Here is a 27,096-nt window from a genome sequence, read left to right as displayed (position 1 = left end):
CACCCAGCTTCACCTCCTGAGTGACACAGAACACAGGGTTTCACATTGTCACACAAGCCCAAGAGAAAGACACTTTATTTTCATTTATAGACTCCGAGGGATTTAGCACATATCTTGGTAAGCTACTGCCAGGGGTAGCCACCACTGCCACCAGTCTGTGCCTTAATTTTAATAAGCTTATTCAGGCTTCATATCGCCCAGCTATAGGGACGGTATGCGGTTGGGGAAGCTCTGAAATGAACACTTCTACAGGGCACTGTGGATCAGGGGAAGGAGGTGCTGCAGAAAGGCAACCTACAGTTAAAGTCAAGTCATGAGATCTGTGGACTGAACAGGGAAAGGGGCATTTCGGCAGCCACTGGTCTTTGGTATCATTTTTGTAAATGCCTTAGTTGTATCCTATTTCAGTTGTAAGTCATGTTACACAAAAAAGAGGGAAAACTGAAAAAAAAAATTGCTTGTAGTTTGGATAGGTCAGCCAGAAGACCAACAGATTCAACACTTTCTTGGATGACTGACGAAGAGCTCAGGAGATGTAACAGGAAAGGAAGGATAGTCTTGTGTCAAACAATGGAGACATTGAGAGGTTTTGAATATTTTGACTCCACTGACAATAAATTGGTGGCATTCGCCAATAAAGTTGGGAAAATATTCACTGAAGAGCAAAACGCCTGTCTTTCAAGCCCTGTCTTAATACTGAATGATTATTTGTTGATTTATTTTTTTTTTTGTTAATTTATAAAGGGATTGCCTGAAAGGAGAGGAGATCACAAGGCTGGAGAAGGTAAATGTGTGAGACAGCACCTCCTGTCTGTGGACCCACCAGATAGTTGGCTCAGCTGCCACATTCATCACCAAGCCTTGGCATGGATGGTGACTTGCAGACTGATGAGCCAGGCTGAATTTGTCTCCTGTGGATTGTCCCCTAATAGCTGCAAGCGTTAGGTGCTTCCGATCAACAGGTGAGAAACCGAGGAGGATGAGCATAATACAACCACAGATGTTTGTTCATTTACAAACATGAGATTTATATCTCCTTTAAATTAAGGATACAAGCCACTGAGAGCAGCAAAATGGGACAGTATTAACCTCTCCAGAGTGTTCAAGCCTTGCTTGATTTCCTTTTCTTAAGAAGAGTTTTAGTTGCAGTACTGGCTAGACCTCAAGAGAGCTCTAAAAAAACCCCCTTATATCCTAATATTATTTAACAGGGTTATGGACACCTGATGCTTCAACTTCCGTTTCTTCAACTATCTTTAAAATAAATGTTATCTGAAATGTTTCCCAGATGATTTGATTCATGAAAACAGGTGTGTTAGGAGTCATTATAAATGCCCCATTGCAGCATGAACAGTGAGGGGAAAAAAAAAAACAACAGTGCTCCAGCCACACCAGAACCACGTTGATTACACCTGGCAGAGAAAAACACCCTTGGTCTGTGGTGCAAGTTAAAATGCTTTTTCAGAATTAATCATAGTACTAAAAAGAAGCATCTGTATGAGTTAAATATTTGCTGCCTACAGCAGAAGGTCATCTTTGTCTTAAGGATAAGGTACAGGGCTGAAGTGCAGCAAGGGAAGCATCTGGGCCGTGCTCTAACCTCCTGCGTGACATCGGGCAAGTCCTCTCTTCTCTGTGCTTCAGCTTCCCCATCTGTAATTGGGGCTGATGTTAACCACCTCCTGGGGAAGCACCAGCATGTAAAACCCAGGTATGACTGTCACGTGCATTTTCTCTGTACAGTAAGTTTCCTGAATCACTCCGTATGACTGATTACGTTCTACGTTGCCCCAAACACCTTCAAAAGGAAGGTGAGCCTTTGTCCAGCTGCAGACCCACATTGCAGTTAATTTCACAGGCAGCTCAGGCTCTTGCTGTCTGCTACCCTGGGATGCCAAAATCCTGCACCACACACTGCACTTTGATGTGGCATTGGCACAAGGAGGATGCTCCCCTCCAGCAAGGCAGAGAGTGAAAGCAGGCAGTGAAATCCCAAGTCCAGGCAGGGTCAGGACAGATTCCACAGCTCCTGTGCTGCTGCCTCCTCTTGGCTTTTCCCTTCCTGTAGCAATTATTGCTCATCAGCACAGATTAACAATTGCACAAGCAAGCCCTCGGAACAAATGAATTCAGGGCCAACCTCAGGCGGCGGAGCTTTGCCACCGACTTTAAATGGGATGGGGATTTAGCCCTGCAGCCTTCCCCCACGTTTCCTCTTTTGGCCCATTGATGTGCTGCACATGTGCATCTTGCTGGCAGCTCCCCCAGCTTCAGGAGGAGCCATTCCCAGGTACGAGCTCCAAAAGTTGCCCCCGTAACCTCCTGGCGTTCTGCTCCACCCACTCCCCTGGCCCTGGCTTTCTGCTAAGAGTTTTTCCAGCCATTTTATGGTTTCTTTTAAAAGGTAGGAGAATAAAGACTGAAATAGATCTCAGTTCATTCGTACAGGTTTCTGTTGGGCTGTGAAGAATTTAAAGGTCCTCTCACCTCATCTCTCCTTTATCTACTAGCCCCAGGCCTCATCTACATGAAAGAGCTGCGCCCATTCAACTAGATGTTAATTTAACCAATTCATTAAACTAATACAAACCCCGGAGCAAGCGGAGGGATGGACGCTCCTGCACCGTATTAAAACCAGACTCCTATCGGTTCGCTTTAATCTGGTGAGAAACTAAACCCAAGTAAGGAGCACCCACGGACAGGTTTGCTCTGGTTTTACAGAACGTATGGAAAAGAGCAATGCAAATCACACCAGGGAGTTCTCCCTCAGCACAGCTCTGCTGTTCACTCACCTGCAGCGACCAAGTCATGGCTTGAATGCCTTCCACTCTTGCAGAAGGGAATGCAAGCAGGGAAGAGATCTGTCTCCATCTCAGTGCTCTGTTTCAGGTCTTGACTTCATGGCCAGTGTCCCTGCAGGTAGTAATAAAGTCCTAACAGTGTTTCCATACCACGGTAATGGGGGCTAAATAAGAAGTCAGGTAGAGTACAGCTCACCTGAAAAAAACGTGATGTCGGTGGGAGTCAAAGAAAGGAAAAAAGTGCAAGGAACAGCACCTCAAAGTCCTGAGCAAAGTCACTACTCGATGACAGCAATCCCAAAAAGGAGAGAGGGGAGAAATGGGACTAGAGCATTTCTGCTCTACAGCTCTGCCCTCTTTTCAGTGGTTGGAAAGGACTAAATCACCTGTTGTCAATATCTAATGAGGATTACAGACAGCATGAAGCCAGAGTGCTCTCACAGGTGCCTACTGAGGGGATGAGAGGCAACAGATCCAAGCTGCATCAATTAAATTCCAATGGATAGTAAGAAAAAAAAAACACCTTCATAATGAGAGTGGCTAAACACAAAACCAGAGAGATGGCGGTATCTCCATCCATGGAGATACTCAAAACTAAACCAGACGAGTCCCTGAGCAGCCTGATCTGATGTTGAAGCTAGCTGACTTTTGAGTGAAAAGGAAGTTTGACCTGATGGCTTTCTTACGTCCCTGTTGACCTAAATTATTCTGTTTTATTCGAGAAAAATAAGGCAGAAATTGCATATCTGAAGCCAGCTTCCCCTATGTTCCAGAGAGCAGGGCTGTCACACAGCTGGTAAATTCACCTGGCTGTTACCCAGGTGTTTATTCTTCCTGAAGAGAGAGAAGGCAAAAAGAAAATTAAGAGAGCCAAGCATCTGCAAACTGGTGCCAGTCACTGCGGTGCAATTCCACAGAGTAACACAGAAGATTTTCCATCAAAGTGCAAGTGGGAAAGTGGAAGCCTACAGCGAAAAGCTCCTCAGCAGCTACCTACCTGCTGGGCGGGCCACACTGAGATATCTTGGCTCCGGGGGTCCCATCTGGGCCAGGGAAGTTGCTAAAACATTTGCTGATAATATCAGCTGGCTTTCCCTCGCGTTGGTAGGCACTGGGAGTCTGGGTGTAGGTGGCTGCTGGCTGGCTCTGGCACTTCAAAGCTACGTCAGCGAGACGTGCTCCGAGCAGCACCACACCAGGGTGCATAGACCTTTAGCAGCAGCCACGACTCCCAAATTCCCATCATTGCCAGCATTCGAGGCAGGAAGAGAAGTGGAGTCACTGTTAATAAGGGCACACGTAGGTAGGGGCGGTGTAAATATAACAAAATTCTCATTATTTAAGGGGAAGAATGGATAAAAGAAGGAATAGTTTTGCAAAAAGATACACAGATGTTACCAATATTTGAATATTTTTACCTTTTTTGTTTTTGTTTCGAGACGCAGGTACATATTTCAGGAAAAACACTTGAAACTGTTGTTTACACAAGATTTTCAGGATACTGGAGAAATCCCGGTGTTTTCTGCTAGATCTGTTGTTATATTACTGTGGTTCTTTTCATCCAAGGATCTCAGATTATTATGCCAAAGTTTTCATGGATTCAAAGAGACAGTTAAATACATTTGCAGGAGGAAAGTACGCCCAGGGCCATGAAACACAAAAGCATGATCTCTAGCTCAGGAAGCCTTTAAGCCACAGAGAGCATACCAGAGAAATCTCAGAATATACTTCTGTCCCTACCTTCTTTTCAAGCATCCAACAGAGACAGGCACTGACTACTTGCTATCATCATGTTCTTAGCTAGCTCCTTACATCTTTGGTCAGAGGGAAGCGATGATGGCTACCCTCCATTTCACTCATCCCCTCCCCTTAGGGATTGACTTTTGCAGTTTGTCCATGCTGCAGAACCTTCAACTCGCACAGGCTGAGGGTACAACCTCCCCCTTTCTTCCTTCCGCCCGACACCGACCCTCTGCTGCATTGATTCAGATCCCTTCGAGATGCAAACTCTTTCTTGCTCCCCGTGTGGTTTTCTGCCTGCTTAACGAGTTGATTCAACTTGTGCCAGAGCTGGCCCAAGGGGGAGGAAGGGAAAGCACAGCTGGAAGCAGAAGGAAGAAGAGCAAGATTTTCCCTCACCATGACAAGCTGTTAAATTTGCTTTTGCCATAACAGAACTTCTGCCTTCGGGCACAGCTCCACCCAACCTGGAGATCTTTGGTGCATCTCCAGTCTACTCTCTCAGCTTCCTGGACCTTCTAAATGTTTGCACTGGCTGTGGCTCTTTTTGTGACCTTCAGTGAACTAAATCTGATCTGCCAATTATTTGGCTTACGAAGGAGCCAGACAGCTACAAGAGATGGTACAAAATGAGTAGCAGGACCATGTGGTTGGCTGGAGATAAAAGGAGAGGGGGAAAAGTAGAAGAAAACAAGGTCTTCCCAGCAGCAGTGAATTTTAAACTGCTCATACATGACTTCATCTTCATCTTTTGAGTATTTTCTTCTTACAGGGGCCAGGATCTTAGCATGACATCCCCAGAATCACTTGCCATTAACAAAGCAGCACCAATCTTCACCACAAAACTGCATCAGATCTTCCAGGCTTGAAAATTTCTCACACAAGCTGGAGAAGAGAGGCCACACATGCTTCCTCCAGGCATGAGGCTGGTTTGGGTACCATTTAACACTTTCCCATTTGGTCAGGATGGGGGAAGCTGTCCCACAAAAAGATGAGATGCACCAGGGAGAGGCTGGTGCATCACAAATGGACATTAAATCATAGCAGCATTTCCAATCTTACTACCTGTGAACTGCTACACTTGCAAGAACCTAAACCACGGCTCTGGCAAGAAAAGAAAAACATTTCCTTGTATAATAGTTATTGCACAGAGATTCCAAGGGGCAAACCAGCAGAAATAGGTTATTAAGAAATAGCTTGCAGACTTAAGGTGCAAAATGTTCTGTTTGGTACATCTATTCGATGAGTTTTTGGTCTCAGTACAACTCCCACGCAGTAAGGAGCTTACAGGGTTTCCCAGTGTCCCATGCCCATGGTGGACTGAAGAAGAATTAATTGGTTTAAAGTGCCACAACAAAGAAGAGCACCTTTATGAAGAGTTTTCTTAATAGTAAAGATACTGAAGCACAAGAAATTATTCCCTAGAGGGGTTTCAGAACCTCAGTGATGCCTCTGGGGTTACGAAGAGTTCTGGCAATGTGATGGGTGAAGTTGATCAAAGGCATTGTCTTGAGGTCTCTTCCAATCTTAAATGATGTTGGGCATTTCCTAGACCTTGTTTCAGCTGTTGAATTTGACCCACCTCTTCTACCCCACTCCACAAAACAGATGTGGTTATAAATGATAGCCAGATTAGAAGGCTCAGTAAAGAGTATAAGAATGCAAGAACAACTAACAGATTTTAAACTCTGTTGGGTTATGATTTATGTAAACAATTTTCAAGGGGCTGTGACCTTCAACACAACTGTCCCAAGTGATTGTGCACCATGAACAGAAAAGGAGTCTGCTCTGCTGCATTTCTTTGACAATGCAATAAAACTGCAAAGGATGGAGGAGAAAGTTCCCAGGGATCTCACAGAGCTTCCCAAAAGTCTTTTGATAATTGCTGTGAGATGCCTCACAGACACCCTAATCTTGCCCCTGGCTGTTCATGGAAGATGCTAAAGACAATCCAATTACAACTGTAGATGCAAGAATTAAAATCTGACCACCCAGATGGGCCAGCTGGGTGCCTGGTGAAGTCCCTGCCTTCAGAAACCACATTCAGCAAGTGCCCAAGAAAAGAAGGCCAGCACAATTAACACACTGCTCTCGCCTAGAATAAGAAACCAGGTGGAGGCAGAAAACCTGATATAATACAACTTGAGTTACTTCTCTATCACAGGTGGTGTTTGTAGTCTTCCCAAACACCTAATCTAGGAGGCATTTGAAGTCACTGGGAGGTTTACTTTTTCTGCAGCAGATCTTGTGTCAGAGAAATTATCTATGAAGCATTTATATATGAGTAGCTTTCAGCCCCCAAAGTCCATGGGCCTAGCTACCTGGTCAAATTGGTACGAGTACTGAAGTTATTTTCTAGTATGAGGTCTAGGCACAGTTGAGGGGTGAAGGTGCTTAGAGAAGGAATACTTAATGATATTATTTTCAAAAGTATTAAAGCGATCCTTCTATTGCCAGGGAAACGTCATGATTTTTCATACTCCATTGGTCTGAAGGCCAGTTTCTATTTGCTTAGAAAGTGTTGCAGAAAGTTGACAGAGGCTTTAAGAAATGATCCTGAAATGGGTAGCACAGTTGTCACTGGGCAGTTGGCCAGGCTTTAAGAAATGATCCTGAAATGGGTAGCACAGTTGTCACTGGGCTTGTCTTTTGTTTGGTTAAAGAGATTAGAACTCAGGCAGTGGTTAAGCTTTTGATGGTGAAGAGACATTTTTCTTCAGATTTCTACACACAAGAGACCTCTCGGTATTTTATGTCTGCTCCATTAAATATACTCACCCCAATACAAGAGGTTAAATCTTTGGACACAGAAGATAAAATATGTTTTGATTGTATGTAACATATGGTGCAGTTATTGCACACTCACAGCTGTAAAATAAGGAAAATCGGTGAGAATATAAACAGTTTTTTCCAGTCAGCCTACACATGCTGACAGAAGAAACAAGAACCTGTATCTCATGTTGTTTGGACAGCATGGGAAAGACTGGGGGGAACAGCCAGAGCAGCTGCAAATAACTATGTCTGTTTCAAATTCAGAACAAATCATCTTCTTGCTATAATTCCTGACAAATAATTTTCCTGTCCAACAATTTTTAGGTTGATCCCGTAGGACTGCTGGGATAATCATCCTGACACTGCAGATAACAGGATTGTGATCATAAATCTTAAGATTCAAGTGAATTCACCATGGTTGAGTGACCACCAGCATTTTAAGAGAGTGAGAATATTTTTCCCCTGAAAAGACAACAGCACGAAGGGCACACAGGCAGAAAGTGAAGCCTCTCAATTACAGAACAATGCATCATTTTTTACTTTCAATTTGCCATGCGCTCCTTATCATTTCACCCACATTCTGCCCACTAATCAAGGCAAGAAGGCTTGGCTGGTGCAACTGGTTCTAGATAGATCTATTTGTGGCTGTTGCTATTGCAGCAATAGCAAAAAAAAAAAAAAAAAGCCTTTTTTTGTAGAAGAATCTAGGCTCTGTCCCAGAATATAAGTGACTTATTCTGAGAACAATTATTTTTGTCTATAGAGAGAAAGAACCTTTACTCCAGACTAGCCCTGTGTGGAGCTACTCCAGTCATGTAGGTGTAAATGATGAAGGGAAGCAGGCCTGCTCTCATTAGTTGGCCCTGGTTGGTACAGTTTGGCCTTTGCCTCACGGAAGAGGAGAAATCAGGTATTTAAGCAATATTAATATTACAGAACTACGGAGCAGTACTTTTCTTTAGGCATAAGTGAAGCTTGCCTTTTGAAGCTGGTTTGTCTTCTGCAAGCGAAATGAGAAAAAACACAAAGTAGCATGGGGTAGTTTATCAATAGAAAACATTCAGCTGGTGAGATGTGCTGATCCACAGCCAAACCCTGATAGAGGCCCAGCAGACTCACGTGTAAGCCACCACTTTACTCCATGGCCTTTATATGCGAATGCATTCAAATCCCTGACAATACCTACCGTTTGAGCCAACTCCACAGTTAACCACAGTCTTACACATCCATGGCCATCAAAAAATGATCACCTTCCAAAATCTGAGGAATTTGACACTAGCACAGGCATGCTATACCCTGGTAGGCAATATACCAATATACTGGACAATATACTAACTTAGCAGACGTGCCACATCATATTACTGACAAACGAGCAGCAACGCAGGGAAAGCACATTAATTGAGGTACTGCTGTGCAAAGGAGAAGTCTGAATTTACTTTCTGTCCCAAGGACCTCTCCGGCAACCAGCACCTTCACCTTAAATACCTGTCATGTCTTGCGCATTATTCTCTTTTACTAGAAATACCTGGTAGCTCTTGTAATTTCCACCCTAATGTTTTACAGCACTCTGCATTCTCTCATCGCTGGTTGTCACAGGCCACAGAAGATACTCTCTTTAAAAGAATACAAGCAGCAACGGAGCCAAGAACCAGAAGAGGTGGAAGTCAATGTCTCTGTGGAAAATGGGACCAGGATCTATGTTGCATTGCAACCTCAGCCAGAGGGGTGTAACAAGGGGGTCCCCTCTGCTTCCATCCCCCCTGTGCTGCCGGCAGCCCAGTAAAGCAAACAGCCCTCTGCAGACAAAGCACCGCTGCTTCACTGGGTGCCTGAGACTTTCCGGGAAAAAAGTCAATTAAGTCAAGTCAATGAGTCACCAGCTTTGTTCAGACTGCAACCAAAGTGACTTGGAGCACAAGGAAAGCTTCTTACCTTCTTTCTTGGCAATTGCAAAGCTCACGCGACGGGACCCTTACACTCCTGCTGCATGGTTTATATATGCCGTGTGCGTGGGAGTGAGTGCTCAGGGATTTGGGAAGGGGGGGGGGGGGGGGGGAGGGGGAAGAGTCCAAACAAAACATTTAGATTTAATTCCTCTGATGGTGCAGCTGGGAGAGGGCAACTATCTGAGACTATTTTGCTATGATATTTCAGAGGCTGCGTGGTTTTACTGTCCTTTATTAAATATGCTTCAGAAGCAGCACAGAAATCCCATCTGCACGGCCGGCCTCTCCTCAAGCCATCCCTCCTGTCTGCAGTGGATCTCTGTTCTGCATTCATACCCCACACCAACTGATGCTTCGTTTTCCCCCTTTCCTGTGACCCCGTCTGCTTCCCACCTTCTCTCCCAAACTCTCCATACGAGGAGTATTTCTCAAACTGCGCAAAACTAATGAGACCTGTTTATGAATGAGCCCTACCTGCTTTGTGAGAAAACGGCACAATAGCCCCTAAATGAGAAAGATGAGTCAGGGGGTTACGCCTGGGAATCGGGCAGCCCGTGGCCTGGTTCATTTCTATACGTGCCTGTAGGGTCCCTTACAGCTTACGCTGAACCCCTCGCCCGTGGGCACAGATGACTGCTGACTCACTCTGGCACATCCACAACGTGTCTGTGCTCCAGTCTTCACTTCTGTGAACCTGCAGCCCCCACCTCACAAGCTACTCACCCCTCTTTCTCTAAGGTTGGTCGAACCAGTAGCCAAGGTGGCAAACACGGGAGTGCTGCAGGGCCAGGCTGGTGCCAGCCCACTGCTGTTCCTCACATCGAGGAGACCACAGGCGAGGCAAGGAATGGGCTACCTGCAGCGTGAGGCTGGCTTATTGCAGGGGAAATGGAGGGTGGGGGGAGGCAGGGGAGGTTTTGCAGTTCTCTTTTAACTTTTACCACTGAAGGCTTTTCAAACCGATATGCAGAAATCGCTCTTCTAGAAGAAATGTGCCAGTCGAGCCTTTCCTGATGGGGCCAAACCATTCCGAAATACGGCACGGAAATAACGAGGCAGCACAAAAGTATCTCCTCAACCAGTAGTGCCTATAACAAGCGGTGGTGTGACGTGCCTGAGGTGATTACTCTCTAAAATTTAAATGCCCTCCCTCCCTCCCAAACCATTCGTTCTCATCTTCTTAGCCCAGCACCTGGCTCCCCGGCACCTCCGCACGCTCGCATTTCCATCCCTGCTCTCAGGTCTGCGAAAACAAGAAACTTTTGTCAGGCTGGGACCTCCATCTAACAGCATCCAGCAAGGGGGGAGGCGAGGGGAGGGAAAGTGTTACCTAGGAGCTTCAGGATTTTCTCCGATAGACTTGGTTCATTTTCTCTGAAGCTTCTGTGTTTTCTTTTTTTTTTTTTTTTTCCCCTTTCGCCCCACTTCTCTCAATGGTCTAGTGCCCTCAGAGAGTCCAGGAGCAGACACCAGCTGGCCCCAGCAAAGGCCACATCCCCCACTGCCTGTGTTGTTCTCCCCAGCTCGGCTATATGGATCCCTTAATTGCATGCATGTCTTTCAGGCTATTCTCCATGCATGAGCTGTCAGCAAAACCTTGCTGGAAACACTGGAATTTCACATTTTTCATGGAGATTTTCCATATCAAATGGGCAGTTTTACATTTTCCATGAAATTCCTAATGACTACAAAAAAAATACGGCCGCACTGTTTGGAAGGACTTGCTCAGCTTGCCTTCAGGCGCCGTTTGAGTGTTAAATGCATGTGTGTGAATTTACTTAGCATATCATTTCGGGGATAGGATTGGAATATATTTTTTTTTTGTTGTTGGGGATGACAGGAGAGAAGCATGCATTCATCCATTCATTCATAAACTCAACTTGTGGCACCACACACTGGGGAAGGGATCTTTCGCATCATTTTTAAAACAGAGAGAGTGCAAAGCCCTGTCAACTGACAATATCCATCCAAGCTGTCATTGCCAATCACTTGAATGGACTGCAGCAGAGAGTATTTTCCACAATGAGATACCAATGGGGGTGACCATTAGGTCAGGAATCTTATTTTCTCAGCTCACCAACCCCTGCAAATAAATTCTCACCAAAAGGAGAGAAAAGCCTCATTGATTTGACAAGCGATCAGACACTGCAGTTGTCATTTTCCCAGCAGTTGCTAGCATATTTTTGCCTGGTGTGTGAGATATGAATTTCCCAACTTAACCTATCGAGCTCTTAAAGGGATCATCCCTTTTTCATCTGCATCCTTTGCGAGGAGGAGAACTCACGGCAACAAGACTCTGAAAGCAAACTATGCTTTAAGATAGCATTAGATGATTTACAACAAAGTTCACACAGGGGGTCTACTTTGCCGTTAATAGTTGGACATACTTATTAAACCTGCAAGAATGTAGTCTCCCCCCCCCATCAATACCCATTTTAATTTGTAGAACACATCTTTACAAAGTTTGTTTGTTTTTCTTTATGAATGCATCGAAACCAAACCACAAGAGGCAATGAAAGCAGGAATAACTGCATTCTTCAGTGAAAGAAGTCACATTTTCAGGACTCTGTGTTCTTAGAGACATACATTGGGTTTTCATAACTTTTTAGAATGCTGCACTAATGTAAAAAAAAAATATATCTTTATGCTGAATTCCAGCAAAGTGCCTAAATTCTACTTGTGGTTCTAGTGAAACCAGATCACTACTGAAAGGCAAAGTATATCTTACTCCATGCTACCCAAATTCACTTCACCTCTAAGAAGTGTAGCTTGAAAATTCACGTTAGGTTTGTTTGGGAGTTTTTGGAGGGAATATCTTAGCATCATCCAAAATTAATTTATTTCCTCATGTAAAAACATTGACTTTGCTGACATTTTTACAGGGATGTTCTTTGGGTGTGTTTTCTGACCACAAGGATTGCCTGGTCCCTTACTGAAGAGCAGTTAAGAGCCTGCAGGGATGTGAGCCCTTGGTCTAACTGCCTTCTCCACAGCAGGCATAGCAAAGGTCTGAAGCTGAGCTCTCCAGAGTCACATCTTTGCTTGTTTCAATAAAAACAAAAGTTTGATATATAGAAATTTTTCACATCATGAGAAGCTTGTCCCCACCCAGTTCTAGACACTTTCTGAAGAGCTCACCACCTGCTTGAATACAACTACTACTCCAACAGCCCAGATTATGATTTGCAAAACCTGCAATTCCATCCAGCCATCCTTTATTTAGTTCCCAATAATGAAACTGCATTAGGTCTCGCTTAATCTGTGGTATGACTATTATTCAGAGAAATAATGGCATCCACTAATACTGCAAGCACTTACGCCATCATTTCAGTAGATTTTTAAAATATTATATATTTTAAAGAACAGTCAACGTGTCATTAAAAATAGATTAAAAGTCAGGTAAATCCTCACCTCTGTGCTTTACATGTCATGGTGTACTTGGTCTAGCGTAAGGAGTTTTATGGTCAAATGTCAGAAAAATTCTAGTTGATTATTTTGGTAAATTGACAGCTTGCTAGACTTAATATCAAATGCTTTTAAGCATCTCGAGACCATTCTTTGTTAGTCAGTACTGCACATTTTCTTACTAGTCTTATCTTTGGAGTACATTGTTCCAGAAATTCTAGCAGCATATTGAGACATAAAGTCTGCTTCCAGATAAGCCTTAAAATGGCTTATAATTTCTTCTTTTTTCACTCCAGATAAGTGCTCAAGTGCCCGGTACCACCAGAATGCCATTTTATTCCTTACACATCTATTAATTCTAGCTTTGCCATGTCCTTGCCTACAATGTTCATCTCCCTGGACTACAAACAGCCTCTACATCAGATGGACTCTCAATTACTTTTTCCAGCGTTCTTTCCTCTGTGCATCATATGTGACCCCCTTACCAACACACTCTTTTCAGCTGCTGCTAATTCCCTGCTTCCATTTCACATCCAACACTCTTAACCACCATGTGTAATTTTAATTCAGCTTTTAGAGCACTGACGATTTAGTAGGTATAAAAGACAAACACATTCTAACAAATGCCAAAGAATATGGATTCAGTGCTCAAGAGTATTCCCAAAATACTTAACTGCGGATAAAATTCTGAAATCAATTTTCCCTTGGAAATCTCAAACTCTCAGGAAAAAAAAAAAAAATTAGTTTTCTCTATTCTTTGCAAAAGTAAAAAAAAAACAGGTGTCTTCGTCAAGCAATTTAAATAAGCATTTTCAGATATTTCCACTGTGTAGCGCTAAGGATTTTAACTGCAAGGAGGCTAGTACTATCTGTCAGGAGGACTTTTTCCCCCCTGAAGTCCATTTTTTCTCTCTCTCTGCTGTTAAGTTACTATTATCTTCTATTCCCTGTAATAATGGGCTTAAGATCAAGTGAAACTGGAAATGGAAAGAACAGTGAAAGATGACAGACTTGAAGGGGTTTTATTGGAACTATGGGTTGCTCCTAAGGTCAGAATCAGTGAGTATAATTAGATTCCTGGCATTTACAACAAATGTAAAGCAGCTCTGAGATCTCTTTTGTGTGCATGTAATTAAACATGCACTTTTACTGCCCTCTGCAGCATCGCAAAGTGACTTTGATTCGAGCACATGAAAGCTTATTGAAAGACCGGGTGCAAATCTTCCTCTCTATATTGCACTCATATTTCTGAAAACGACGTGTTTTTCAGAAGAAATGGCATAGCCCCTTTCTAAAGAAACACAAAAGGGAACGTTGTTTTTGCTAATAATTAGAGCCATTCCAGTACCTCCCAGGAGCTTTCTCAATAGAAACTTGAATAGATAGAAAGCTCCCAGCATAGGCAGCTGAACTTATGTTTAACCCACAAAGTAAGTTCCAACCTTCCAGTTAAAACTAAGTTATTTCGCAAGTGTATGAATCAGCACTATTTGGATAAATCAGTTTGCTTAAACACAATCCAAGAGAAGTAAGTGGCAAGCTCAAAGAATAAATAGCACCAGTAACCCAAAAATACGGTGGGGGCCAGAAGTGAGAGACGCTAGATTGTGATTCCTTACATGTTTTGTGTTTAGGTACTACCCAGATGCCACAAAATTAAATACTACGTGTATAGGATAAATTTTGCTTGGCAATACTGCTTGCGTTCCTAGCCAATTTAAGTATATAGATTACATCCTAACTACATTGTTTTCTTTGAAAATAAAATGGATTTTTGACACTTTCCCAAAGTAACTTCAATCTCTTAACTATTTATATTTAATATTTTGCCAAAATTATCCCTACTTGTCAGGAAGCACTAAAAAGGTTATTCTTAAACACATCTTGAGAAACCACATAGAAGAAAAATACAGAAGAGTAGGAACTTCCAGTAACTTCAAAATCATTTCAAAAAGGCTCTCTTACCAGTTTTAATAAAGAAATGCTTGAAGCCCCAGCAGATCCATATGTAGCTGCCCTATGTATATCTTCCTTCTATACCACCAGTTTTATCTGCATTAGCAACACGACGAAGGAGATAATCCTGAAAATAACTTCAGTAAATATACACATAAAGATGATGTTGTTTGAATAGTATTTTTGATTTAAAAATGGATTGATGAAACAAAGAGGGCTTTAGCTTGGTTTCCTTTAAGAGGCTTAAATCATTGTACTGTCAAGTCTTTTTCAAAATATCTGCTCCTCCAATTTTTGAGCTAGCTTTCCAGCTATTTAGCAAAAAGTATATATGGTCATTTAAACTTTAAGTGACAACAGCTTCCTAATGAAGGAAGGCCCAATTAATGCCCGAGTGAAGGAGAAGTTGGGACAGCTTAGCTCTTAAACATACTGCTTGCCACCCCATCAGAGCACGTGTACCAACTACTACCCAGTCAAAACAGATGGAGCTTTAAATTAGCCATAGCTAAGGCTAGTGTCAGTTAGTCAGGCATGGTATGAAGGATGCTGAAAGAGGACAAGACTCGGTGTGAAGAGAGTAAGGGGAAACACAAAACAGAAGGCACACATCTATAAAAAGCAGGGTTGACAGGTTCTGCTGCCTACGTAACAACCTGTTCATTTTTATTTTTAAAGGAACTTAACCTAATAAGTCTACAGTGTGACAGCGGTACTTGCCAATTCTCCATCAGAAGCAAACTCCACTGTAGGCAGCTATGCACAACCGAACATATGGATGTTATTTTTCCATGACATTACCAGACATTAACCTAAATCCATGATGCTATCCCACATTTAACCACTGGAGGGCTTTATTCTATTGCAAAAAAACCCCCAAAAAACCAGTTGCTTCCAATTCAGTGTTCAGGAGCTTTGAAAAAACATCCAAACCCAGGCAACACGAGAGCTCTGTTTAAATGCAATCCATAAAACTAAGTTCTTTAAGTAACTGAAGCAAAGGAGAATAACTTGTAGGAAGAAAGACACTCCTATAGATGTCCAACTGCTTCAGGATAAATTAAAAAAATTAAGCCCTTCCACAAACAGCTACTGGTTATGGACGAGCTACATTTCCAGGCTGAAATGTTTTACCAACACGTACCTTGTTCCTGGGCGAGCACACAGGCTGAACAGCACCTAAGGTTTGATTTTAATGAAGCCAGCGGAATTGAGTTATCTGTAAGTTAGCTGAAGCACTTTAGATAATTTAGAAGTGGAAGGATGGAATGTGGATGGAACTGAGGGAGTGCAGCACGGTGAAAAGCAACACTCAGTGGGGCAGACAGTTGTGTGCAAGGGCAATGCTCAGAAGGCAGGATGCAGCACTGAGAACAAGATGATCATACCCTAAGGCCTACACAGAACACCTTGGCTGAGCAGTACAATAGCAGGTTAGTTGGCTTTGTTTCAAATTATATAGAAATTTATGGACTGAGAAGTCAGGTTGGATTTTTTTTATTTTTTTTGTTTTATTAGTATTTGTTCAGGTACTATCTTCTCACTAAGGACCACATGAACACAGTCTCAGATACCATACCTCGATGCTTTCTGGAATTAATATTTTTTGTGAAGTTATGGACAAAGCTCAATAAAAATTGATTTTCAGAGACATGGACATTTTTCAGACGAGTAGAATAAAAAGCTTTTGTACAGTAAGCTCTGAAATGTATGCATCTTCTTTAGCTGTCTCAGTAGATAATTACTGGGTTCAATATTCTTACTTAGAAACCAGGTGTAAATAACCTTACCCTTTGGAAGCCTCTAAACAATAAGCTGAGTATTCCAGTGATCCAAGCTATTTGTAGCTTATCTAAGACATGAATGGTTTTGTTCTTGCTTTTACATTACTCATTGCTAACTTTTAAAACATTCAGAACACATGTATTTTCAAAAAAACCCACTTTTATGAAAATAGTTCAGTACCATCCGTTACTGAGGGTAAAGCACCACAGAAACAGAACTGCACTCAGCTCTAAGTGGCTGACTCAAATTGGATGCATTAACCATTACCAAACCTAATAGTAAGTAGCCATGACTTGAACTAGCCTTCCCAAGGAGCTACATGTGCAATTGTCTGTCAGGCTTATCATCAAAGTTAAAAACTGAGACACCAGAACAGTTACTGTGCTGCCTGGGAAGCCCAGTTTAAACCCCTTTTAGGCATTATGTAGAAGCCTTAAGTAAAAGTATCCAACGGTTCTAGTTAGACAAGGAAGGGTTTGGCTTGACCTTAAGACCACTTTTATTGAAGGGGATATAGGAAAAAAGTTCCAAAGAAAATTGTAGCTCAAGCTACAATTCAGTATTTGACTACAAAAATGCTTAAGAACCAGGGACAGTGTGGCCAGAAAATGTACCATAAGGAAAATAATTTAGGGAGGGCAGAGAGGACTTACTCCAGGTAGTAAGCAAGAAGACATATCACTTTGATGCCTTTTTTGGAAAAAGACATTCTAGGGAGACTATCTTCTTAACACCAGAACATAGCTCCACTCTTAACCCCATGCCACAGCTTCCTCATGGAAGTTTCCCCATCAGATTTTAAGAGTGCCTAACAAATTAGATAGTTAGCAATATTGCTTACAGCTGGGCTGCTCACTTGAGGATTGAAAAGTTTAAGTGTCTCCACCTGAACACTGAACAGTGTTTTACAGATAAAACCAGGTGAGATGACTAAAGAAAAGGTCCTCTACAATAAACAAGATTTAACTGTCCACCTAGCTCTTCTAGCAGGTGTTAGAGAGAACAGACCTTGGTAAACAGCTGGTGGACATCTACTAATCTAAACTAAGGAGTCTGCAAAAGGTCAACAACAAGCTTACCCATTATAATAGAGTCTTAAATTCACTCCACTGGCCTGCACGCATATAGATAGTTTTTAAGGTATCCCTCAAATTCAGAGGATGATGCTAACACACACATACCCTGGCCTGGTATCGATACCAGTCTCAGATACATAGCTTTAAGTATTTTCCTGCATTTTGTTATCCACAGAACATTAGTAGTAGGAAATGAAATGGAGGAGTCATAAGTAAATGCAATTCCATTTATTTTCCAGCAACATCCCATACAAAAGCAATAGAAACATGAACTGCTTTCAGCAGAAAGTCTGTACAGTGTTATCATTTACAACAGTTTTACACTTAAAATCAACATTTAAAAAAAAAAGTAGCACTTTACCTAGAAATTGTTCGTTCTCTTGACTTTATTAACAAATGACTCATGACTATTTACAAATTTTAGATTCAGGCTATTGCTTCTTAAAGCGTTATTGCCTGGGACTTACCATACTGACCTCCAGTTTCTTCAGAGTATTTAATTTCCAATTGTTTCAGAAACACTTTTGCAAATAAAAAAAACAATCTGCTTTTTTTTTTCTAAAACCAAAAGGTAAGGCAATTTAATTTTACAGTGAAGAACTGCAGTAGATGAGTTTACTAGTATTAATCAGCAGTATGGTTGTATTACCAACTATATTACTTCAAGTCAGATCCTTGTAGTAAAGCCAGATGGAAAAGCAAGGTAATACAAAGGCTCAAAAACATCTCCCTACTTCGCTCTTGATCTGTGGGTGGTTACCTGAAATTATGGGGGGAAGAGAGCCCCAGCATCAGTAAGATCTTGCTGAACAATTTATAATTACTTAAGGATAGCACTGCCTTTGGCTATTGTCTTCTATTAAAAGGTTTTTATAAAAAAAAATCTGATATACATAAATTAAAAGTTAAAAAAAAGTCACACAACTTAATTGTATTTTTACAGTTTTGGTCTAGAGAATATGTAGACCAACCACAACTTCAAGAACAGTCTTCAACTTTGCTTGAGCTTTCTTACTATGAACAGTTTATGAATCAAGCTAACCTCTCAAATTTAAAAGAAACTTCCTCTAAAACAGTTTGCACAAAACTATTTTTTTTTTTAACTCACAGTATCAAAATCTTTAAGTGGTTCACTTAAACATGCTTCCAAGTTGAATTCACCTTGTGCTTGATAGTCAACATGTCTAACTTTGGTGGGAGTGCCAGAACAGGTATCCTGGAATTCAAAGTCAGTTAATAATTAGTAGTTAAATACAGGTTTATTTATGCAATAATTCACTTCACTTCTGTAATTCATTTATACAACCTAATTTTTTTTTTTAACTCACAGTATCAAAATCTTTAAGTGGTTCACTTAAACATGCTTCCAAGTTGAATTCACCTTGTGCTTGATAGTCAACATGTCTAACTTTGGTGGGAGTGCCAGAACAGGTATCCTGGAATTCAAAGTCAGTTAATAATTAGTAGTTAAATACAGGTTTATTTATGCAATAATTCACTTCACTTCTGTAATTCACTTATATAACAAAGGCTTATGAACATTTTAAAGGCCATATAAAATCCTAAGGTTAGTCTTAACATTGAAAAGATCTTTTTAAAAAGAAGGTTTCTGCCCACTCAACCACATTCTAAGATTTCTTGCAAATGTTTTAAGGATCTATATATGCATATATTAAAACATTACACAGATTCAATATTAATCAGAGAAACAAATCCAGTAAGAAAAACATTACTAGATCTTTAGCCAAGACTACTGCTAAGCTGTACTAAAAACCTTCTGGATATAAAAAGAGCCTACTTGAAAAAAAATCTGAGTGTGCCAAGAAAATTACATCCTATTTTAACATTAGATTCTAAAGTAGTATTTCAAATGTACCCCACAGTTCATAATTGACATGCTTTGAACAGATAAATTTTCTTTTGCAGGCTATGAAATGCGAGATACCTGGCATTTGAGGTGGTCTCTGACCTCACACTAGAAACAGAGATTGGCTATAGCTGGGTAAACATCTGATTTTAAAGATTGCTCAGTTTTATAAACAGTCTCTACACACAGCAGATTATGGAATTTCTCATGTATTCATGCTGCTCTAGATCTAACTCCAAGTAACAGACTAATTAATAACAAATATTTATGCAAGTGAGAGAAATGCTTACATCATTATCTTGACAGCTCGTTTGAGATTCAGTAGAATTACTTCCAACAGATTCTGTCTCCATCTCACCGAGGTCAACAGGGGTACTGTAAAATAATGAACAAGCATACAGCTTAAAACAAATGCCGTGGTTTAGTCGCAAGTTGCACTTTGCAGGTAGGCATAGTTCTGAAAATGATCCAGAGCAAAGAGACCTACAGAGATTATAGGGACACTGGTAGCAAATTGCAGAGACCAAACAGAAGAGCAGGTTGACTGGCCAAGGACTAAATTGAGGTCTTGAGACTGAATATGGCAGCTTGTCAAAGATAAATACCCAACACTCAAACAATGTCTCTATACAAACAAGGACAAGTGTTACGAAGAGCAAGGAATTTATTTTTTTTCCCCAGAAAAAGTTTTCAGCAATTTGCTTTGTAAGGTAAGATCCACTGTACATAGAACAAGACTCCAGCATTTGAAGCTACACTCATATTTCAACACCAATGTACACAGTAGGCTTCAGGCTGAAATACCAAGTCCTCTCATGATTACAAGTCAATGGAAGCTAAAAGTAAGCCTTGACTTTTAGATCCCATTGCTCCATACTGGTTTCAAAATGAGCACCACTGTCAGGGAAAAACAGTAGTTTGTTACCATAAAACTTTCCTGAGGAGTTAGTTACATCCATGTATCTTTCATTTTGTAGTCCCACAGCTTTAGTTTGGATGTTCCCTGATTAGCTTTATTGCTTTCTCTGGAGGAAAGTAACTAGTTACATTATTCTACATCTTCTAGAGCAGAATACCCCAGTAGCTTGGACTGTGAATGCTTGTGGCCATGCTTATAATTTAATGGCACCTGAGATGACTTTACAAATACTTCTTTACTCCTCTGTGCTCAAGAAACAAGAATATTTACCATAGCTCTTGAAATAGCAAAGGAGAAGGCTGTGAGGCAGCTTTTTGTACACTGTATTGGTCCAAGCTCAACATTAATGAGATCTGTCAATTAGTGAGAACTCTCCAGCACTACTGACACCACAGATTAATCTGCAGACTGTTCTGAAACAGTCAGCTTGCCTCGACAGTGTGATATCTTCTTCTATGGAGCACTGCAGCACGAGCTGCCAGTGGACACACATTAAAGAAGTGAGGGATAGCTACGCGTGCCCTTGCAAGGACAGCGGGTAAGTCTCGTCATCCCAACAAGGGCCAGAAAGTTATTACGTATTTTGACTGAGAAGGAACTGAATAGCACTAAGTGTGGACAAGTAATTAATGACAACATGCAATCAACAACCCATCTCAAAAAGGGCTATGCTGTTTTGGGTGGGGGTTTTGTGGTTTGCTTTTGTTTTTTTGTTGGGTTTTTTTTTTTTTGGTTGGTTGGTTGATTGTTGGGGTTTTTTTTTTACCATAAGGTTTTATATATTAATTTCTATAAAGGTATCTTCAGTACTCCATACATACATTTCTTGCAGTTCACATCCTTCTTCAGTGGGTGGATCCCAGGAGTGCAATGCAACTTTCCATAGTTTAATTTGCTGGTCCCATGACCTACGGCTGTACTTCTTAAATTTATTTGGAGTTCTGGGATGAACTCCTGGTATACGATGGCATCTGTTCAGACATTAAAAATTCATTAATACTCTTCACACAGACATATCATATAGCTTTGTTAATACTGATTGCCTGCTATGCAGAATTTGCTGGGTCGTAATGAGCCTAAGCGATTCTATTATTTATGAGAAAAGACTATTGCACAATTCCAGCACTCAAGTGAAAAGCTGTCATCTCCATATGAACATTTTAGTTTTTCTGTCTTCAAGTCAAATGAAACAACAAAAAAAAAGGATTATTACTCTTAGGTCTGAAAACTTCAGGCTGAAACTTCTGCATATAACATATTTCAAACTTAAAAGCAACTACGGTCTATTTTGTCTTTTTGTTTACTAATGAGAAAATCAACTTCATTTCTTCTAGACAAGAAGCATAACCAATAGAACTTTCACTTTCATTTCTGCAGCACAAGAAAATGTGAAGGGTTATTCCTCATGTGCCAACTAGTAAAAAAAAAAATAAATAATCCACATCTGATTGTTATGTCACTTATCTGTTAAAAAAAAAGCTTAGAAAGTTTAATTTGTATATACCTTCTATTTGAACACTTCAGGTACCAAATTTATTATGTTATTATGCTTATAAAGAACAGGTATGACTTACAACTGAACATTTAGTTTTCCAGAAGCAAAAGCAGCTTACCTAGGAACTTCTTTAATGTACCTATCATACGCAATTGTGTTTTTTCCATAGTTTATCTGTTTTTGTCTTCTCATCAAAACCACTTCATCTGTTTCAAGTTCTACTGTCACAGTGGACTCCTTTGAATCAGAACTAAAGAAAAAACATTGTAGATTTAAGACTGTTAGAAAGCAAGCAATACTCAAAAACAAATCCACGTGTAGAAGATTATAAAAAAGCATGTAAAAACTTTTCAAATGAATGCTTGGGATGTTACTGAACTATGAAGTTGGAGCCCACTTAAGATGAACTATTTCAAAACGAGCATTTCCAGAAGCGACATGGTACATGTAAAAATTCAGATCTGTTGTTAGGCTTTTACGCAGCTAAGCTTGAAATTTAACCTACCTTCCAGAGGACGACTTCCTTTCTCTTGTAAATTCATTGATCAGGAGTCTTCTTCTGTACCTGTAAGAGTTCAAATCAGTATTAATAATACACAAACATGTAAGGCTGCACTGTCACAGCTCAAAGTTGATTTTACTTCTCAGCTAAGAAGCAGTTTTGAACAAGTCAACCCACACACCGTAAACACCCTTGCACTATAGAATGGATGTTTCAGCTTTCCCCCGGGGAAAAAAAAAATAAAAATCTGAGGACTTTCTTTTCCCAAGTCTTTTCCCTAAAAATCTTTTTATAGCAATGATATGCAAAACTAGTAATTAATGAAACGACATTCAAAGTTATTCAATCTAAGAGATTCAGGAGAGGATTCTTCCAAAAGGGAAATATTTAGTGATAGACATCAACTCTATAGAGAGTATGCTATGTCATCCCTGTAGGACTTAAACCAAAGCTGACATAAAAGCAGCAGACAAGCAGCTAAGGCTGGTCAGATTTTACTACAACGGTGAAGTTAAAAGTCAATACAGATTTTACAAGACATTTCCCCTCCTTTTTCCACTTAGTCCTAAATGCCCATGGGTACCTTGCAATTTCTTTGTTAACACTGGTCCTCATTTCTTCTTCTTCCACTGCGGTTCCCCAGTCTGAACACCGGGAAAGGGGTCCTGGGCCTTTTGGTGTTGTAAAACTGGAAAGAAGGGAAAAAAAACAAAACCAAACAAACGTCTACATTAAAAAAAATATTTTATTGTATTTACCATCCCCAGCATCTCTCCATCCACAGCTTGATAGCTATTTAATGTATTCATTCAGAGTAGTCACAATAGCTGTGAAAATCTTGCATTGTTCTAATAAAATGTCAGAATTGTAAATTAAGCATCAGTTGAGAGTTCCAGCTTGAGGTTGTGTGGTTTGGGAATTGGTTTTGTTTTCCTGAGAACTTTATGTAGATATCTATAGAAATGTACCACTGCAGCATGTAACCTAGGCTACACTTTCAGTAACTTTAAGCTAGTATCCTTCAGAAAAGGGTATATGAAATACCAACTTTACTCATTTACTTATTTTCACTCCACTAAATGAGTTAACAAATATTTATTTTTTACATAACTAATGAGTCTACAATCATGAAGAGACAAAAGTTAGGACACAGAATTAAATTGCATACGATAGCACCAGGAGTTTCTCCATGTGAAAACATACCTAGCAGAGAAGGCAAAGGCAGAAAAAAAGCAGTGAAATTTTAGCTAGTAAACTGAGATTTGCTATGACTTTGCAAACTGGTATTTAACAGATTCAGACTGTTGCAGAAGAATAAGCTCACATCCCTTCCCAGCCAACAATAGTTGCCTACATTCAGATTACTGAATAAGTTTTCCAGTTTCTGTCCTCCTGATGACCGATTTTCCTAAAGTACAAACTCAAAACTGTATCCTACAGACCAGAGCTTTCTCAATAGATCTGGAAATGCTCTAGAGACTTACCAGGATTCTGCACAAAGAAGTCCCTTGAAGTCAGGGAATTAGATCCATCTGTGCTAAAATCAGTTCCAACTCCCTCCCTGCTCCTAGCCCAGAAATTAGTTTGAATTTAACAAAAACTTTGAAGTAGTGCAAACTAAAAGATCTTTTGAGATGAAACCCAGTCACCAACTCAGAAAATTTAAAGATCCATAGCAAACAGTACAAGTCACTCTGCAAGTATCTTTTCAGCCTCCAAGGATTTCTAGCATTTGCTTATATTCATTTTTAACTTTGCTGAAAACGCAGGCCACATTCAATTACTGCTCTCCCATGGTAGAGAACAGCTCAATTCCAGCTGGTTAGTCTCACCAGCTGAGCTTTTTCCTCAACACTGCGTCATATCTTTTTGTACTTGTTTGATTCTGTACCTGTGCTGTGTATACAGAGAATTAGGGACAACGTGGGACAGCCTACAGCTTTTTCTCTCAGTTCTCTCTGTGACAGTACTGGTGCCAGGCATAATAAGTGTAGCTGTCTCTTCACTCATCCCCATGTGCCATTTCACAGCTGGTGAGCAGCTCTGGTGCTGTGCTAGGATTGCAAATGGTTCTCAAACTCTGCCAGAGGTGCAGAAAAGCAAGGCTATAACTGCTCCCTGCTCTATGACTGAATCTGTTGCATGATCCAGCTTCCATCCTGATCCTTTTCACATTTTAAAGTTTTATTTTGACAATGTTGAATTGGCATAAACAAAGAGCACTTTTAGTGCAGGAAAAGAACAGGTTCAGAGCTGAATCCAAACTAAATCAGAAAGAACACCTGTTCAATTCAATACTGGAAGACAGACAAAAGCATTGCTTAATTGGGATGGAAATGATGAAACAATCTTTAAAGTTTCATCTTTGTACTCCTATTCAAACATGCTTCCTGAAATTAATTTCACTTACTCTGGATATTGTAATTTGAGCCACTGACCAATGTCTTCCCTGATTATTATCAGCAAAGAAAAATGGGTAGTTACAGGCACAACCCACCTCCTTCTAGATTAGAAATCTAGATTCAATCAACTGGGTTACAGGCGACAACTCCCATACTCTGATAAAAGGGACCATGGCTGTAGACAGGGATACCAAATAAGATACTTTGACTACACTGAAATTTACCTGTGCTGGTAAGGAAAGCAGCGAGCAGCAGTATGAACAGAGTGAGTGACCCCAGAAGCAGACCCCACCACATATGTGGTGATAAAACTTTTCAAGACTGCCTGTACTGCCTTCAAAAAGATGAAGCCAGATGACTTTTAAGACTTGAATTTTTAATTTGTCATTTTGTTTAGTTTTACCACAATGTATATACAGCTTATACCCACAAACAAACGTAACTGCCTTGGTGCAGTTATTGCTTCATGATAAATGGCAGGAAGCAAGCACAAAATAGGACAGAAAATGATGAAGAATATAACTAAAGACTTAAGAATGAAAAATAGTTATTCTTAAGAAGTGACTCCAAGGTAAGAACACTGCAATAAATTCCTTTCTCTCCTTTAAGATCAGCTATTTATGGTAGATAAGTGGTTTATAAAACAGGCAGGGCTTGACAAAACGAGTACAACAGTCAATTCAACAACTCCTGATGAACAAAAGAGCAGAGTTGTCTCTATTGCAAGTGCTGCCTACCTGTCCAGCCTGTTGTCAGATGGGCTGTACTTGTTTTCATCAAAGACAGATGAATCGGATTCATTCTGCTTTCTCCGCCTTCCATCTGCGCCACGTTTCCTTCCATGGGACCAGCGAGGCGGAGGCTCTTGTGGGCTGGCAGCAGACAAGGCAAGAAAACGTGAGCGTGTTAGGTGACTTTTTATTAACTTCTTTGAAACATAGAACGGTTAGAGTTAAAAGGAACCTTAAAAGATCATCGAGTTCCAACCCCCCTGCCATGGGCAGGGACACCTCCCACTACAGCAGGTTGCTCAAAGTCCCATCCAGCCTAGACTTTAACACTTCCAGGGATGGGGCAGCCACAATTTCCCTGGGCAACATGTTCCAGTACCTCACCACCCTCACAGGAAGGAATTTCTTCCTAATATCTGATCTAAACCTACCCTCTTTCAGTTTGAAACCATTACCCCTCATCCTATCGCTACACTCCCTGGCAAAGAGTCCCTCCCATCTCTCCCATGGGCCCCCTTCAGGTACTGGAAGGCTGCTGTAAGGCCTTCCCGGAGCCTTCTCTTCTCCAGGATGAACAACCAACAACACCCCACGCAGACATCGGAGTTTATTTATTAATTTTACTTCAACATATCAAGCTTAGCGACACCGCGGGCCTTAAGAGTCCCTCAGAGGGAGGCTCCCCCCGGAGCGATACTCCGCGACTAACGGCCCCGCACCCTGCCCCTCACCGCCCGCCCCCGCAGGCAATGGGAGACCCGGGCCTTCACACCCCTTTCTCCCCCGGCGGGAGCTCCATCCCCGCTTCCCTCAGGGCAGCCTAGCCCAGCTTCGCTATCGCCGGGGGACCCGCACCTCAGCGAGGGGAACATGGCGGCCCCCGCCCGGCGGCCGTTGGGGCGGGGAGGCCACGCGCAGGTGCGGGCGGGCCGCGGGGCCCGCATGAGGGACAGGGTAGGGGGGCGGGCGGCTCTCCGCGGTCCAGAGAGCGGCGAGACGGGGAGGGACGAGCACCGGTGCCCTCACCTCGGCCCGAGACAGCCCTACCTGCTGCTGTTGCCGCCGTGCGGGCTCCTGTGGCGGAAGGACATGGCGCTGGGTGCCCTCGGGAGGAGGCTGGAGGGAGAGCCGGGCGGCGCGGCGGACCGGGAGCGGCGGGAGGCGAGAGAGAAAGCAGCCCGTGTGCCTACCTTCCCGCTCAGCCCCTTCGCATCTCCCGCCGGCGCTGACTGACTCCGCCCGCCCCGCTCCGCCCCGCCCCACCTCCCCGCGGGCCCCTCCACGGGGACAGGTACGCGGGGGGAGAGGGGGGACAGCGCGGCCCCCAGCCCGCGTCCTCTCCCCGCCTGGCCCCGCCGAGCCGGATGCGCCGGTGGCCGCGAAGAAAATACGCTCCCCGCCGCGGCGCGCCCGGCCCCGAGAACACTTACCTTCCCCTTTCTCCATCCTGCCCCCCCCCCCGGGTCGGTGCAATGGTTTAGCCCGCTCCGCCCCGGGGCGTGTTGGCGGGAGAATCGAGCGCGGCGGCGCGCGGTTTTGGCGCGCGCTGGCGGCGGGGCGGGGCCGGGGTCCAGAACGCGGGGAAGGGGCGGCCCGTGGTTAATGAACAAAAAAAAAAAAAAAAAAAAAGCAGCTTTGTTGCTCCAGCAAAAGGTCTCTGGAAAATGACAGAAACACTCTCAGAAGTGCTCCTGGCCAG

At 42.1% G+C, this 27,096-nt stretch overlaps 1 protein-coding gene across 1 annotated transcript; it reads right to left on the bottom strand.

The window, feature by feature from the left end:
- Window positions 1–18,788: 18,788 nt before the first annotated feature.
- Window positions 18,789–26,613, bottom strand: LOC106902905 (histone RNA hairpin-binding protein-like). The gene is made up of 8 exons (XM_014966739.1): window positions 26,445–26,613; window positions 25,404–25,538; window positions 22,848–22,952; window positions 22,268–22,327; window positions 21,881–22,012; window positions 21,089–21,238; window positions 19,639–19,723; window positions 18,789–18,917 (listed from the first exon to the last, which is right to left on the bottom strand). Exons 1-8 carry the CDS (start codon window positions 26,486–26,488, stop codon window positions 18,801–18,803), a joined length of 828 nt encoding a protein of 275 aa, XP_014822225.1. The 5' UTR covers window positions 26,489–26,613; the 3' UTR covers window positions 18,789–18,800.
- Between the last annotated feature and the right edge of the window lie 483 nt (window positions 26,614–27,096).

The sequence above is a fragment of the Calidris pugnax genome, unplaced genomic scaffold, assembly GCF_001431845.1.
Source record: "Calidris pugnax isolate Ruff unplaced genomic scaffold, ASM143184v1 scaffold14, whole genome shotgun sequence".
In the NCBI taxonomy this organism is placed as follows: Eukaryota; Metazoa; Chordata; class Aves; order Charadriiformes; family Scolopacidae; genus Calidris; species Calidris pugnax.
The sequence above is the reverse complement of the archived record's forward strand: the minus strand, read 5'-3'. Positions and strand labels throughout refer to the sequence as shown.